Source organism: Hibiscus syriacus, unplaced genomic scaffold (genome assembly GCF_006381635.1).
Source record: "Hibiscus syriacus cultivar Baekdansim isolate YM2019G1 unplaced genomic scaffold, ASM638163v2 tig00008706_pilon, whole genome shotgun sequence".
In the NCBI taxonomy this organism is placed as follows: domain Eukaryota; kingdom Viridiplantae; phylum Streptophyta; class Magnoliopsida; order Malvales; family Malvaceae; genus Hibiscus; species Hibiscus syriacus.
In genome coordinates this window covers 410,039-423,979 of record NW_024062173.1, presented here as the reverse complement: position 1 = coordinate 423,979, position 13,941 = coordinate 410,039, and the positions used below count along the sequence as shown (strand labels likewise).

The following is a 13,941-nucleotide window of genomic DNA, read 5'->3' as shown; positions in this document are numbered from 1 at the left end:
ATTAAAGTTAATATTGGTGATCAAATTGATTAATTCTAAAATCTAGGGGGGATTTAATCTTCAAATTTAATACATGACTAGAATAAAAGATTTTATAGTTATGCTAAAATTAAGGCATTAGACAAATTAAAAACTAAATCATGATCAAATTGTATTAAATGAAAATTCGAGGAAACAAAACATACACAAGTAGTGACCAAAATGGAAGAAAACAAAGTATGGTGCCAACGCCACGAATACGTAACTTTACAAGGACTCACGTCCTAATTATACCAATTATTTTAGCTATCACGTAAACTCCTCCGTTAAATGTCAACGTCTTGTGGCTATTTTGAACACATTTAAATAATTCAGTGGTATTCTTGTCACAAATTTAAAATGGTAATCATTTTGCCACCTGACCCGTAATTACGTAATCATTTATCTAGTTTACCCTAAATAGAAACTTGAAGATATAGTGTCATAACCGCAACATTTTATTAGCAAAATTTGATTATAAAATATTATATATTCAGAATTTTTTATAAACCGTTGACAATAGAAATATGCCATATAAATGTAATTGCTCGGATTTAGATCTTATAAGAAAAATAACATTTTTGTTACCACTAAAGATACTCAATAGATTCTCATAACATTAAGTATTAATCCAAAATTTATTAGACGAACTGAAATATTTTTTTGATAAACCGTATTGAAAATTTAATTATTGATATGGTTCGATTTGTGCTAATAAGTAATCTTTTAAATGTTATAAAATAATTATTAAACCTCCCAAACAGTTCTTAAATCATTAAAATTTATCTAATTATCACAAAATAGGTTTTAAACTTATTAAACTATTAAAAAATAACCTTTAAATTTATTAAAATTTATTGCTATTTTAACGTTGTAGAAAACTATTTCATAACCGTTCAGAAAATTTTATAATAATTTATAACATTTAAAAAATTATTAACTAAAAATATAAAATTTACATAGACCAATGACCTTTAGTATACTTTTATCCATAAAAACAAAAATAAAATACTTGTTATTTTAGTCAATTTCTTGTAACTTACGGGATATAGATTAGAATATTTCCAAAAAGTTGAGCAAATATACCAAAGAAAAAGGACAACGAAAAACTGATATTTTCTCCTTATTTATGGTTCATTAATCATAATTTTTTTTTCTACAGAAAATCTTAATTATTTTTCAACGTGCAAAATAAGATAATAAATTATTTTAAAAATTATAAAAAATTTAAAATTAAATTTCATTAAATCCGAACTCAATATTAAATAATAATATACATTATAAGGTTTTTTAACAGCTGGCTATTGTTCATGCTATCCCATTACAGATCTATAATTCATACAACGGGCACGACAATCAACACATGTAATGTAAATTAAGGATACTATTAACCCCCCTTATTCTGTTCCTACAGGTTAATTACCTTTTGACAATTGATGTGATGTGATCCTAATTAATAAGGTGGACACTTCAATAAGATTTTATTTTTGAAAGAAAGGGTAAAACTACATATTTAGTATTTAAATTATTTGTTATATTTTGGTACCCCAAACTTTTTTTTCTTCCAAAAGTATGCTTAACGTTTAGTTAGGTTTCAATTCGATACTCAGTCGTTAAAAAATAAATAGGAATATATTTTTTTCAATGATGATGTGACATTATCTTACGGTGACATATCTATATCACCATTAAGTTTTTTCTAGTAGGTTACCAAAATGAAATATAAACTAAATGTTAGGCATATTTTTTTAAAAAAAGTTTAGATACTAAAATGAAATAAAAACCGGTTAGATGAAAAAAATTAGAGTAAACTATCACAAGTCATTGAATTATATTTGAATAATTTTCTATCATTAAATTTATAAGATCATTACAGAATGGTCATCATGATATTATATTAATGATGATAAACTATATCACAAGTCATTGAATTATATTTGAATAATTTTTTATCATTAAATTTATAAGATCATTATAGAATGGTCATCATGATATTATATTAATGATGAAATTTGATACACTTAATGACTATTTTGTAACGATTAATAGTTTTAATGACCACTTTATAATAATTCAATAAATTTAATAATCATTTTGTAATTTTATAAGCTTATTGACCAAAAATCATTACTTAACTATACTTCAGTGACCTCAAAGGTACTTTATCCAAAAATTAAAAAAAAAACTTAAATCATTGTAAAAACAAAGATAAATCTTATGGATAAGCAAGATGTACGGTGTTTAATTTTGATTTTATTAGCAAATAAAAGTGGGACAGAGACCTAATGATAATCTATTGAAATCAAATGACAAATAATATATATATATAGATAGAGAGAGATCTACTTATACAATAAAAATTACATTAATTTAGGATTATTATTATTATTATTATTTTATATTTGTGTGTGATATAAGATTCATTTTTTTATTTTTCCATAAAATCATTTTATTTTAACTTTTAATCTCAATCATTAATTTATATTATTTGATCATTCTAAATTAATGCAAACAATTAATTTATATTATACAATTCTAAATTAATTTATTTTAATGTATTATGAATAGATTATTTTAAATAAATATGTCTAAAATGAATTGAACCATACTAAGACTCAAAACCAAAAAAAATCTCCAAGTCAGTGCCCAAAGCACTCAATTTGTATTTTTATTTAAAATGATGACTACCAAATAATAATTTATTCTTCAATTTATATCTAAATATATATTTTTATTTAAAGGATTGACTAACATTATAATACTGTTCAAGGACCGACTTGAAAATAAACCCCCCGTATTAATGATAAAAAATGTAGAGAGATTAATTCTTAGAATTAGGATCGACAGTGACAACTTTCTGGAAGATTTTATTTTAATGGTCGAAAGAAAATCGTGAATAATTCTGTAATCAAAATCATTATTAATATTTATGGTAATTACACCTTTAATACCTAAATTATTAATTTAATTCGTTTAATATTTAAACTTTCAATTTTTTAAAATCACACCTAATGTTTAATTTTTTTTTCATTTTAGTACCTTACCATTAAAAACTTAACCCATTAATTCCTAAACTATCAATTTTGATCCGTTTTATACCTAAACTTTCTATCCCCAAAAATAACATTATGTTTTTAATAGGATACTAAAATGAAACAAAAGACTAAAACTATGTATGATTTTGGAAAAAAAAATAAAAGTTTATATACTAAAATGGATCAAAATTGATAATTTAAATAAATGCATAATTTATCCTAATATTTATTATCAATTGGTTTAATAAAATAAATAACTATATCTTTAATAAGATTAAAGATTCGAATTATGTAAATAAAATAAATTAGATTAACAGAATCATCTCTATATAAACATACAGTTATCCTATTCGGATTAGGCAGCAAAGTATTGCTAACTTTGGACTGTTCTTTTGAGCAAACCTAAGATGAGTGAATGACATTGTTTATATTGCTCCAAGAGAAGTGACCGAAAGAACACTAATCAAGATTTCATCCCCTCTACAACATGATGCAAAAAAGGTTTAAGGTTACCCCCAAAATCATACATCGATGGATAAAATCCGAACATAAACTTTGACCGATCGAAACTCAGAATCAAATATCAGTTTCAAATGCAATCAGCTAAAGAATGCGTTTAGTGTGCCAGAGTTCAGGCTTAACCAGACAACAATGGCGGTTTATATCAGAGTAGCCACGGACCAAAGCGTAGGAACTGTAGGTGTTATGGTGCTGGCAATATCTCTTAACATGCATTGATTATCGTCATGACGGTGGTTGCCATGTTCCTGGCTTATAGGATGTGCCGGACCCTGTTGGTTCTGAAGACCTGAAAAGATAGTTCGGAGGACAAATGAACACGTAACTTAAGCCGGTCTATGTAAAAAGTTTATATTTTCCGAAAAGGGTCTGAAACTTACTCTGGAAACGGCTCTTCTTTCTCTTCATGCGTCTCTTTGGGCCTGTAAATACGAGGTGTGATGCCGAAGCATTCACATTATCAAGCAATTTTCATGATACAATAAAAAGAAGATCAAATAAGTTCCAATGGCAACTCATTTTACCAGATACACAAAAAATAGAAACAAAACGACAGTCGCTGGTGCAATGCAGACTGCAGTGGTAGTAAAAACGAAAGGGGAATCCGGCATAGGAATCGGATTAGGGTAAAGATAAAGCCGCAATGATAAACAACTCAACAAGTTGTATTTCAACAGCAATGTTAATGATCATGTCATGAAACAGTTTGTTTCACCCACCTCTCATCCGATTCTCTTTCAACTTTTTCACCTGCGTGTAAAAACATCGGAATGAAAAAAGGGGTAGTAGCAGGGCTCTGATAAATTATATTTAGTTTCAGAAGAGATGCATGGTTAGGTAAAAACGAATATAATACCTTTTGAAGCAGATTGAAATTGCCGAATGAAGCTTTTTAAGTCTGGACCCCCGACTTTACCTATAAATTACAGTATAATTGTCAACAACCGGACAAGTAAATATAGCAACGGGAGATGAGGAGACACAAGAGCAGTAACTAAACACTAACCCGAGCTCACGGCCTTTTTATTGCCTTCTCTAGCTTTCCTTTCTTCTTCTTCCTTCTTCAAAACTTTTTCAAAAAGGACAAGGCAAGAAATTCTTTTATCAGAGAACACATAATCAGGACATGTAAATTATTATCAGTAGTAATACATACGGGCAACATTAAGCCGAACACGTTCACACCTTGCTTCAAGTTCCATCATTTCCTGAAGATAGAAACAATAAACTGTCAAATCTGATTTGAATGTAAAATCACGGTCCAGTATATCATTTGATGAGGAAAAGTTTCACTGCTTTGCAAAGTGGACAGGTAAAGGCATTCTTATAGTATGCAACGAAGATTCGTTTGTAAGTACCTCTGGAGTTGGAGCTACCTTTCCTTGCCCATTCAACCAACATATCCATTCTACTAGAACAATCAAATTGCAAGAAACCATAAGTATCGAAAACAAACAATGCAGTACATGTTATAATAGTTACTTTGAGAGTATCTTGTCTACTCTATGGTATGATTAACGGATCCGAACCACACGGTTAACATGCGAGCAACTTTCATTGAAAAGCTTACCTGGGATAGAAGTTGATCTTGCTCTCCTTTGAATTCCACCCATCTTTTTCTCCTTTACTAATACATTAGACAGAGACTACGATGTCAAAGGTACATAATAGTATCGGCAACTGAAATTCTACATCAATAAAATTCGGTTTTCTTTCCCTATTTGAAACATCATTATGATTTAACTCAAATTCAGACCAAGACTTCATAGCTAAATAGCAACATAGTTTTAAAACATATGTAAAAACGAGAACGAAAATCCAGCTTAACAACAACAAATAAATGTATATAGACCTAAAATCACTACAGAGAATTTTTTTTCTCGAGCATAAAATTCAAATTAGGGTCAATTTCAACCTAAAATCAAGTCTTTCCCAACATTATTTCATAAAACGAAGAGATGATCTCTAAACAAATAAAAAGCTACCATAAGAGTTTATCAAAGAAGAATTCAGATATCAAATTACTAACTATTTTGCAACCATTGAAAAAAAAACACAATATGCAATCCAAAATCCACATGTGTTCATACAAGTCTTCAAAATCCCAGATAGAAAATCCATTACCACAGGCAAAAATCAAATTCAAAGAACCTCAAGTGAGATATCCATATAGAGGATCATTAACAAATACCCATATCTATAAAATTGAGAATTTCGAAATTAAGAATGAAAAAAAAAATAAAAAGAAAAGGGGAATGAAACCCACTTACAAACACCATCAATCTTTTCTTTTCTAGTGAAGTAACGGTTCCCAGCTTTATCTACACCTATGAATGTGAAAATCCATACCACAGGCAAAAATCAAATTCAAAAGAACCTCAAGGAGATATCCATATAGAGGATCATTAACAAATACCCATATCTATAAAATTGAGAATTCGAAATTAAGAATGAAAAAAAAAATAAAAAGAAAAGGGGAATGAAACCCACTTACAAACACCATCAATCTTTTCTTTTCTAGTGAAGTAACGGTTCCCAGCTTTATCTACACCTATGAATGTTCTGTTGTTGAAAAACCAGCAATTCTGGAGAACAACTTTGACATCTCTGCTCTTAAAGCTGCGGTCTTTTTGGCTTTTGTTAACTTCAATCAAGGACGTTGCGGCATTGGAGGTTGAAGCTAAGGGGACACAGTAGCTCAAAACGACATGATGTTTTGCGTTCTCTCTGGTTTTGGTCCCTTTAATCTGGTCAATTTTAAGATTTCGTCAAGAGAGAGAGAGTTTCTCGGATCAATTCGCGTGGCAAGTTTTGGTAGGTGAATTTACTATAAGAGATTTTTTTATAGAGTATTGTGCATAAAAAAATATTAAGTTGTTTATTATTTAAATTAAGTTTTTTAGTTAATTTAATATGATTCAACTTCTAATTTCTCATAGAGAGAGAGAGAGGGAGAGAGAATTTTCTTCTCAATATTTTAAAATTTTGTCATAATTAATTCGGATCAATTTGTATCATAAATTTTTATGTGTAAATTTATTAGGAGAAATTTTTTACATAGACAGATTCTTAAACTGGAAATGTACTTAAAAAATATTAAGTTATTTATCACTGAGAGGGATTTGAAAGAAGATGAGGAATGTAGTTTTGACAAGAACATGTTTCCTTGAATAATGATTTTAAGTACATGTTTAGTCCCTCTCCACATTGGTGTAGGTTCATAAATGTGATTTGTGGAAAGAGTTCTTTCTGTTTTCAGTGTTAGTAACTTAGTATAGTGTTTGTTAGGGGTGTGTAAATTCGGATATTTGGGTTTTCGAGTACCCGATTATCGGGTACTTGCAACATCCAGAATCCAGATCGATGATTTTTCAGTCCATGTTCTGATCCGGATGTATTGGGTACTTGGTTTTTTTTTTCATTTTCAAATTATTAGTTTAAAAAAATATATATATAAATTTAAATGTTCGAAACTTCGAATTACATACTCCAACATTCGAACATAAAATATAAAAGTTCGAAATATAAAATCTAATAATTCATAATATAAATAATTAATTATATACATATATATATATATATACTCGAGTAACCGGATATCCGAAAAACTTCAATTTTTGACCCGGGCCTACCCAGGAAATGTCGAATCGGGTACCCGACCTGTCGGATAATTTTTTTTTTAGCTAAATTACCCGTTATTTTAGTTCCAGATCGGCGGATCGGGTAGTTTTTAACAACCCTAGTGTTGGTATACAGGGGCTCGAATGAAATCGATGCTCATGGACATGTGTTTTAGATGGAACCTTTTCTACTTCAGTGTGTGAAATACTTTTAGAGCCGTGGAATTGAAGCAAGCTTAGAGGATAAACTAGGTTAAATGTACTGAAGCTCAACATAATATAATATAATTATTTTCTGTATATTAAATTGAATTTTTTAGGTAATGCAGTGATCCAAATAGTCAACATTTTGTGGATAAGAGTCTCAGCTTTTGAATCACGTGCGAGATTTTTTTCACATTCACCAAACTCATGTTTTACTATTAACAGAGGTAATTGTCAAAGGAAAAACAGGTTCTCCAAAGACTTATGGTTTAACATTGAAAGAAACCTAACAATGACTTAGCCTTCTAACTGAGTTTATCTAATGTAATAGATGCCCTCAATAATTTAGCCAAGATTTCAAGTACTGGGCCCGGATCCCGGACCCAAGGGCGGCGTGGACTTTTGCCTTAGAACTTAAATACTTGATTTTGCCTTAGAACTGAGCATACATGAAATCAGACTCAAAATAAGTAGATATTGCTTGGACCTTTGCCTCATTGAAACCACTCAATTCTTTGGTAGCCAATCTCCTCATCTCTTCCACCGATTTGTTCAATTCTTTGTCGTTTCTTTCAGCTCTACTTACCATACCTTGTATTTTTCCTACGTATAGACCATACCTTCTCATTTTCTCTATCTCCTCTTCGCTTCCGCCTCCTAATATCGCCCCACAGGCGGCCGCACAAGCATGTAACGTGCCTTCGTATTTTTCGAGTTTTTCGACGTGGTATGACTTGTTATTGTTTGATCGATGACGTTCTACATCGTGATATTGTTTGTATATCATACCTTGTGAACCTATAGCGCGTGTGATCTCGATCATCACGCGTAAAATTCGAGTCGAGATGTTTTGAGTCCGATCGTCTGATTTAGCCAATAACTCGAGCCCGAATGGTATCATTGCATCCCCTATGAGCAACTCTATGTTAGGGCCGTAGAGATGTCGAACATCGGATTTGGGCCTACAACTTTGGGTTAACGGAAGGTGTTCGTGTGTGAATGAAGCCGAATACATGAGCCAAAGTGCGGATGCTGTTGGTAAAGCGTCGTCCCGATGACCGCCGAGGAGCTCGCAGGCAGCCACGCATAACGCCGGCACGATGCTTCGTGGGGCGGCGAACGTCAAACCGTTCATGGGCTCGAAAACGGTGAGAGGTTCTCGGATTGGAATGGCTCGATTGAGATGGGCTTTGATGTCGGAATTTATGGAGTCCCAATAAGACTGGTTACAAGACACGGTAACCTTGAAAACCCTACGAGGCAATTGTAAGGGACACTGACGTTTGGGTTTTGGTCTACAAGGAACATGAAACACTGAGTTGCCATTGATGTGAGAAAGAGCTCTCGCCATGGACATGTTTCAAAAAACTTCAAAGAAGAGAGAGAGAGAGAGGTTGAAGAAAGAAGGTTTTGGCCCTTTTGTTATATAGTTGAAGAAATGAGGCGCGTTGGAAGGACAAATATATGGCATAAGATGTCACTATTGCTAAGTCACATGTTTTTGTAATATTCATTTTTTGAATTATTGTTGTTCAAATAGGAAGTGCATACGTGGAATTGCGTTCAAGTGAAAATTCCACGCTTAAAACATTTTCAATTTATTTGGCATCACCGATCATTTATCTGGTAACACGCGTTCCTCAAGAGAAATAGTAATTATGTGCATTACAATTTTTTTATTATCAAATTATCAGTTAGTCTAATAAAATAATATATTATATCTTTTAAATAAAAATATTAATATTATGAATGAAAAAGTAAATTAATTTTTTTTTCATAACTAACTTTAACATAATATAATTAAAATTAATTGACTAAAACCAAATATATGAAATAATAAAAATAAATAAATAAATAAAATGTTCCTAGATATTTAAAATTAGAAAAAATAAACAATGTTGGAATTTCGTATAATATAAACCACAAGTTTCAACGTGATGAAATGGACTTGGAATATATGGTCTTCCACCGCAACCACATGATTGAAGTGTATGTCCAGTGCTGTTGGAAATTTGATGTGGTGTAACTAGGAGCTATACTTGACTTGTTTGGCCAAAATATATGTTTCAACCTTAATTTTTTTTATGTGTGAAGAAGGTAGGATAACATTAGAAAAAAAAAATCATGCACGGGGAAAATTACCAGTCTCATTAAAAATCCATTCCAGTCGGTAAATTTGCAAGCGCATCAGCAACTCGATTTCCAGATTGATGAATTTTCTGAAACTGGAGAGTCCCATCGCAGTCACTGAATTCCGAGATATGCGACAGCAAAAAACTGCCCACACTATTGGTCCGATATCCGGTAATGATATTTAAGGTGTCCAATCCATACTATCCGTCTCAACAATGATATGTTCATAACCTTTATTTCAAGCACAAACTAGGCCTTGGTACAGACCACATAATTCCGCTTCCAACGGAGAGCAAGTTCTAATAAACTTACTGAAGCCAATCAACCACTCCCCATTGTGACCCCGAAGAACACCATCACACGCAGTATATTTGTTTACCAGTTCGACGGCAAACACCGTCAGAATTAACTTTCACCCTTCCTGCCACAGGCCGTAACCATCTACCCACCTCTTGCACTCCACTAATTGAACTGGTAGCCTTATTACCAGGCTGAGTCAACACAAGCCGAGACAAAGAAAGCAAACGGTAGCTACGCACAAGCACCGAGTCGTTGTCATCAAGCGGGGATTCAAAGACAAGAGCATTACGTTAAAGCCACAAGTTCCAATAATCGCACCAAACAATAAATCAGAGCCACTGCTGTTGATAGCGAAATAGCTAGGAGACAACAAGTTCCTTCGATCCATGTTTTGATATTGAGCGTGAAGAATTCACAAAGTCTCGGCTGTTTTACAAGCCCGTACCAGGTCGCAAATGCCACAGGATGCATACGGTGCACGTGATTGATATCTCCAGTAGACGCTTAGCAAAATAAACAACTACTATCAATAGTAAAATGACGACAAACACACGCTCCAAGTCAAAATAAGTCTTTTTAAGAAGTAAAGACGATTGCATAGTGTAGGGCGGAATCGCAGCCAAGATAGACTTAGCCAAAGTAATTCGACCAACAAGAGAAATGAAACTGGCTTTCCAACCAACTTAATTTTTGTTGAACCATATGAAGTAAATAAGAGTAAGAATTCATTGTCACACGACGATGTGATAGGGAAGCGGTGGTGGATTGATGAACGTTGCTCTTGTTGAAGAATCAAACCTAGAAAGCTCTAGACTCAATGAAGAACAATGGGGAACGAATAGGGGAAGGTGGCGGTAGCAAGTAGGGTTCTTAGAGTTTCTTTTAGGTGCTAGAAACAATGTAAGAGACAAGATTAAAACAAGATAAAGAAAAAAATAAAGGCATTGCAAATAAAATAAGATAACCAGGAAATCAAAAGATCTCCTTTATGAAGGTGAACGGTAAAGATGATTGATGGTGTGGATGGATATGTGGAAAATCGATGGATAATGTCCTATCGAGCCCTCCTAGTTGCAATGAAAAGGCAAACACGATAATATGGCTCTAACCAACCCTCCTAGTCGAGATGAAAAGGCAAATTGGAGTGTGAAGATTAATCTCCCTCACAAGAACTTGAAAGAACTCAAGGAGAAGAAACTTCGAAGGCACAAGGCAATCAGCACTTGCAAAAACGAACTCTCGTTGTATTATTAATCAAAGAAATCTTGAATTACAAAGTTTAATGAAACATTCTTTATATAGGGATTGAGTTCTAAAGGTCCTAAATAATAAATGAATAAAATAATAATAAACTAAACATATTTTAACTCTAATTTCTAATAAAATAATAATAACTAAAGATAATATTTTTAACCCAACCTTAATTCATAATAAAATAATAAATCTAATCCTAAAAGATAATGCATCATCCTATATTAAGTTATATTACAAATAATCAATAAAAATATTGAAAATTCGTAATATTTACAAAATCCTGTATTAATCCCGTATAGGATTTTTTGCATACACCGTCTTCAGTAAAATAACCATATCTTGAGTTCCCGATATCGGATTGATACGATTCAAGAAACCTTTGGAAAGATAAGAGACAGACGACGTATCTCCAGAAGATATCTTGACTAAATAAGATCATGATCCATTCAAAAAGTCGTCGTAAGTTTTCTTTCTGTTTGATCTTCTTTTCCCATGCTTGGACGAGTAGATCATTTGGAAGAGTTATTATTTCTTCCTTTGATGTGAGCATTGTGATGCATGTATCACGATGAATAAGCAAAACTCCCAGATATTTACCAAAATCCATAACCTCAGTAAATCCAAAACCAGAATTAATATCATGTCGACTAGAAGGGGGAACATTCTTCGAATAATAGATATTAGTCTTCGTGGGGCTTACTTTATGGCTAGAAAAAGTACAGAAGGTATTCAACACAGATCGAATCACAAACATTTAGTTTAGAGATGCCTCCGCAAACAAAATCAAGTCACCTGCGAAGAAAAGATGGGAAATGCTAGACTAGTCGTAGATGTGCGAAAAGGAATCCAACGGCCAACAGGTATAAGGTGTTGAAAGTCAAATAAGGTGGCTGCACAATTTGTCAAATTGTTCTGCAAATTTCGGTGGAGAGTTCGAAGGAAAAAAAACAAAACAATTAATTCCAACGAAAAATTGGTTGAAAAAGTTAAATGCTAAAATCTTAATTTTAGTCATTGTATTTAAGGTATTTACAAATTAGTCCTTAAGCTTCAACTATAAACATTCTAACTCATTTAGCTTCAAAACCATTCTTATACCAACACCTCGTATGTGCAGCTGATGAGCGTATTAGGGGTTCAATCCAGGAGGCCACTATTAAAAATGAAATCCGAAATCAAGCAACCATTACCATGGTTGATTGAACCCCTAATACGCTCATCAGCAGATAAAACCGCATTGAAATCACCCTCAACAATCCACGGTAACGAATCATCAGGGTCAAGAGATTCAAGATGATACCAAAGGTGTTTCCTTTTAGAAGTATACGGGCTAGCATAGATTGCAGTAAACTATATCCAAGAGTTCCAATTCATATGACGGGCCCTGTCATTAATGAATTGATTAGCAATGTGAAGAATTTCCAACACAACCGAGTCATTCCAAAGTAATCAAATACCTCCACTGAAAGCATGAGCTTCAACACGAAAATAATGATCAAAGCCAAGTTTAGAGATTACTCGACCAGCAAGAACACGACTAATCTGCGGTTCAAAGAGAGCAACCACACAAGGAGGATGCTCACGAATAAAGGATTTAAAAAATCTGTAAAAAGTAAGGCTAGTAGCGCCTTGGCAATTCTAGAAAAATAACTTCATCAAGATGAAAAAGAAAAGGGGAGAAAGAACGTTAATGCTTTATTTTAACCCCGGGGCCCTTGCGAACTATCTCTGTAGCTATATCCTTCATGTTCAAATATTCCACCATTTCTTCCTCTTCAGAGGAATCGTCCATCCACACAGATTTTTCATTATCGGGTGGATCACCTAAACACGAGCGCCCCTCCATTTGGTTGTTACCATTTTGCACACTCATATTCTGTACCAAAGTTCCGAACACTAGATAATTACTGGATTTATTCTAATTCCGTTTTTGTATTTACAGACCACGAATCACATTCTCCTTATTAGATAAACCTCCATCAGATTTATAGTGACCCACTTTCACACCCGACCCACTAGGTGTTTTCATACTTTTCTCAACTATATTGACTGCTGTATGATCACCTTTAGAATGTTTTTTGTTAAGGGCTGAATCAGAAATTGAGACTCGAACGAGTTGTCCCTCAACCATTGAAAAACTGTTGGTTTTTGAATTTGAGGGGAAGCTTTTATTTTTCTTGTCCGGATTAGAAGCTATGTTTGAATTAAAATTTGATCATATTACCCTCATCAATTTTTTGATAATTTATTCATATATTGAATAAAAATATTTTTTTATCATTTTAGGTCGGGTCGGGTTTCTAATTCATATATCCGGGTCGGGACGTGTGAAACTTTATTTTGGTCAGGTCGGGTTGGTTTTTTTAAGTGTGATATTCGGGTCGGGTCGAGTTCGGGTTTAGGGTGAAAAATACCCGACCCGAAAATATATATAATTTTACTTTATATATTTAGGAATAATTACAATAATACCCCTCTATATATAATTTTTTTCAATTAAGTCATTGTTTTTATTGAATAAAAATAATTTTTTTTATTATTTCGGGTCGGGTCGGATTTCTAATTCATATATTCGGTTTGGGTCGGGTGAAACTTTATTTTGTTCGGGTCGGGTCGGGTTTTTTAAGTGTGATATTCGGGTCGAGTCGGGTCGGTTTTTTAAATGTGATATTCGGGACGGGTTTTTTAAGTGTGATATTCGGGTCGGGTTTGAGTTTAGGGTGAAAAAACCGGACCCGACCTGAAAAAATATATAATTTTACCTTATATATTTAGGAATAATTACAATAATACCCCTCTATATATAATTTTTTTCAATTAAGTCGATGTTTTTATTGAATAAAAATAATTTTTTTATT

At 32.7% G+C, this 13,941-nt stretch overlaps 2 protein-coding genes across 2 annotated transcripts; both read right to left on the bottom strand.

Moving 5' to 3' along the window:
* Nucleotides 1-3,437: 3,437 nt before the first annotated feature.
* Nucleotides 3,438-6,336, bottom strand: LOC120202406. The gene is made up of 10 exons (XM_039202832.1): nt 6,124-6,336; nt 5,843-5,899; nt 5,143-5,199; nt 4,931-4,983; nt 4,729-4,780; nt 4,579-4,641; nt 4,429-4,488; nt 4,287-4,322; nt 3,953-4,245; nt 3,438-3,861 (listed from the first exon to the last, which is right to left on the bottom strand). Exons 3-9 carry the CDS (start codon nt 5,183-5,185, stop codon nt 4,088-4,090), a joined length of 465 nt encoding a protein of 154 aa, XP_039058763.1. The 5' UTR covers nt 5,186-5,199; nt 5,843-5,899; nt 6,124-6,336; the 3' UTR covers nt 3,438-3,861; nt 3,953-4,087.
* A 1,310-nt stretch (nt 6,337-7,646) lies between these two features.
* On the bottom strand, nt 7,647-8,815 carry LOC120202434 (heterodimeric geranylgeranyl pyrophosphate synthase small subunit, chloroplastic-like). The gene has a single exon (XM_039202858.1). It carries the CDS (start codon nt 8,751-8,753, stop codon nt 7,830-7,832), a length of 924 nt encoding a protein of 307 aa, XP_039058789.1. The 5' UTR covers nt 8,754-8,815; the 3' UTR covers nt 7,647-7,829.
* Nucleotides 8,816-13,941: the final 5,126 nt, after the last annotated feature.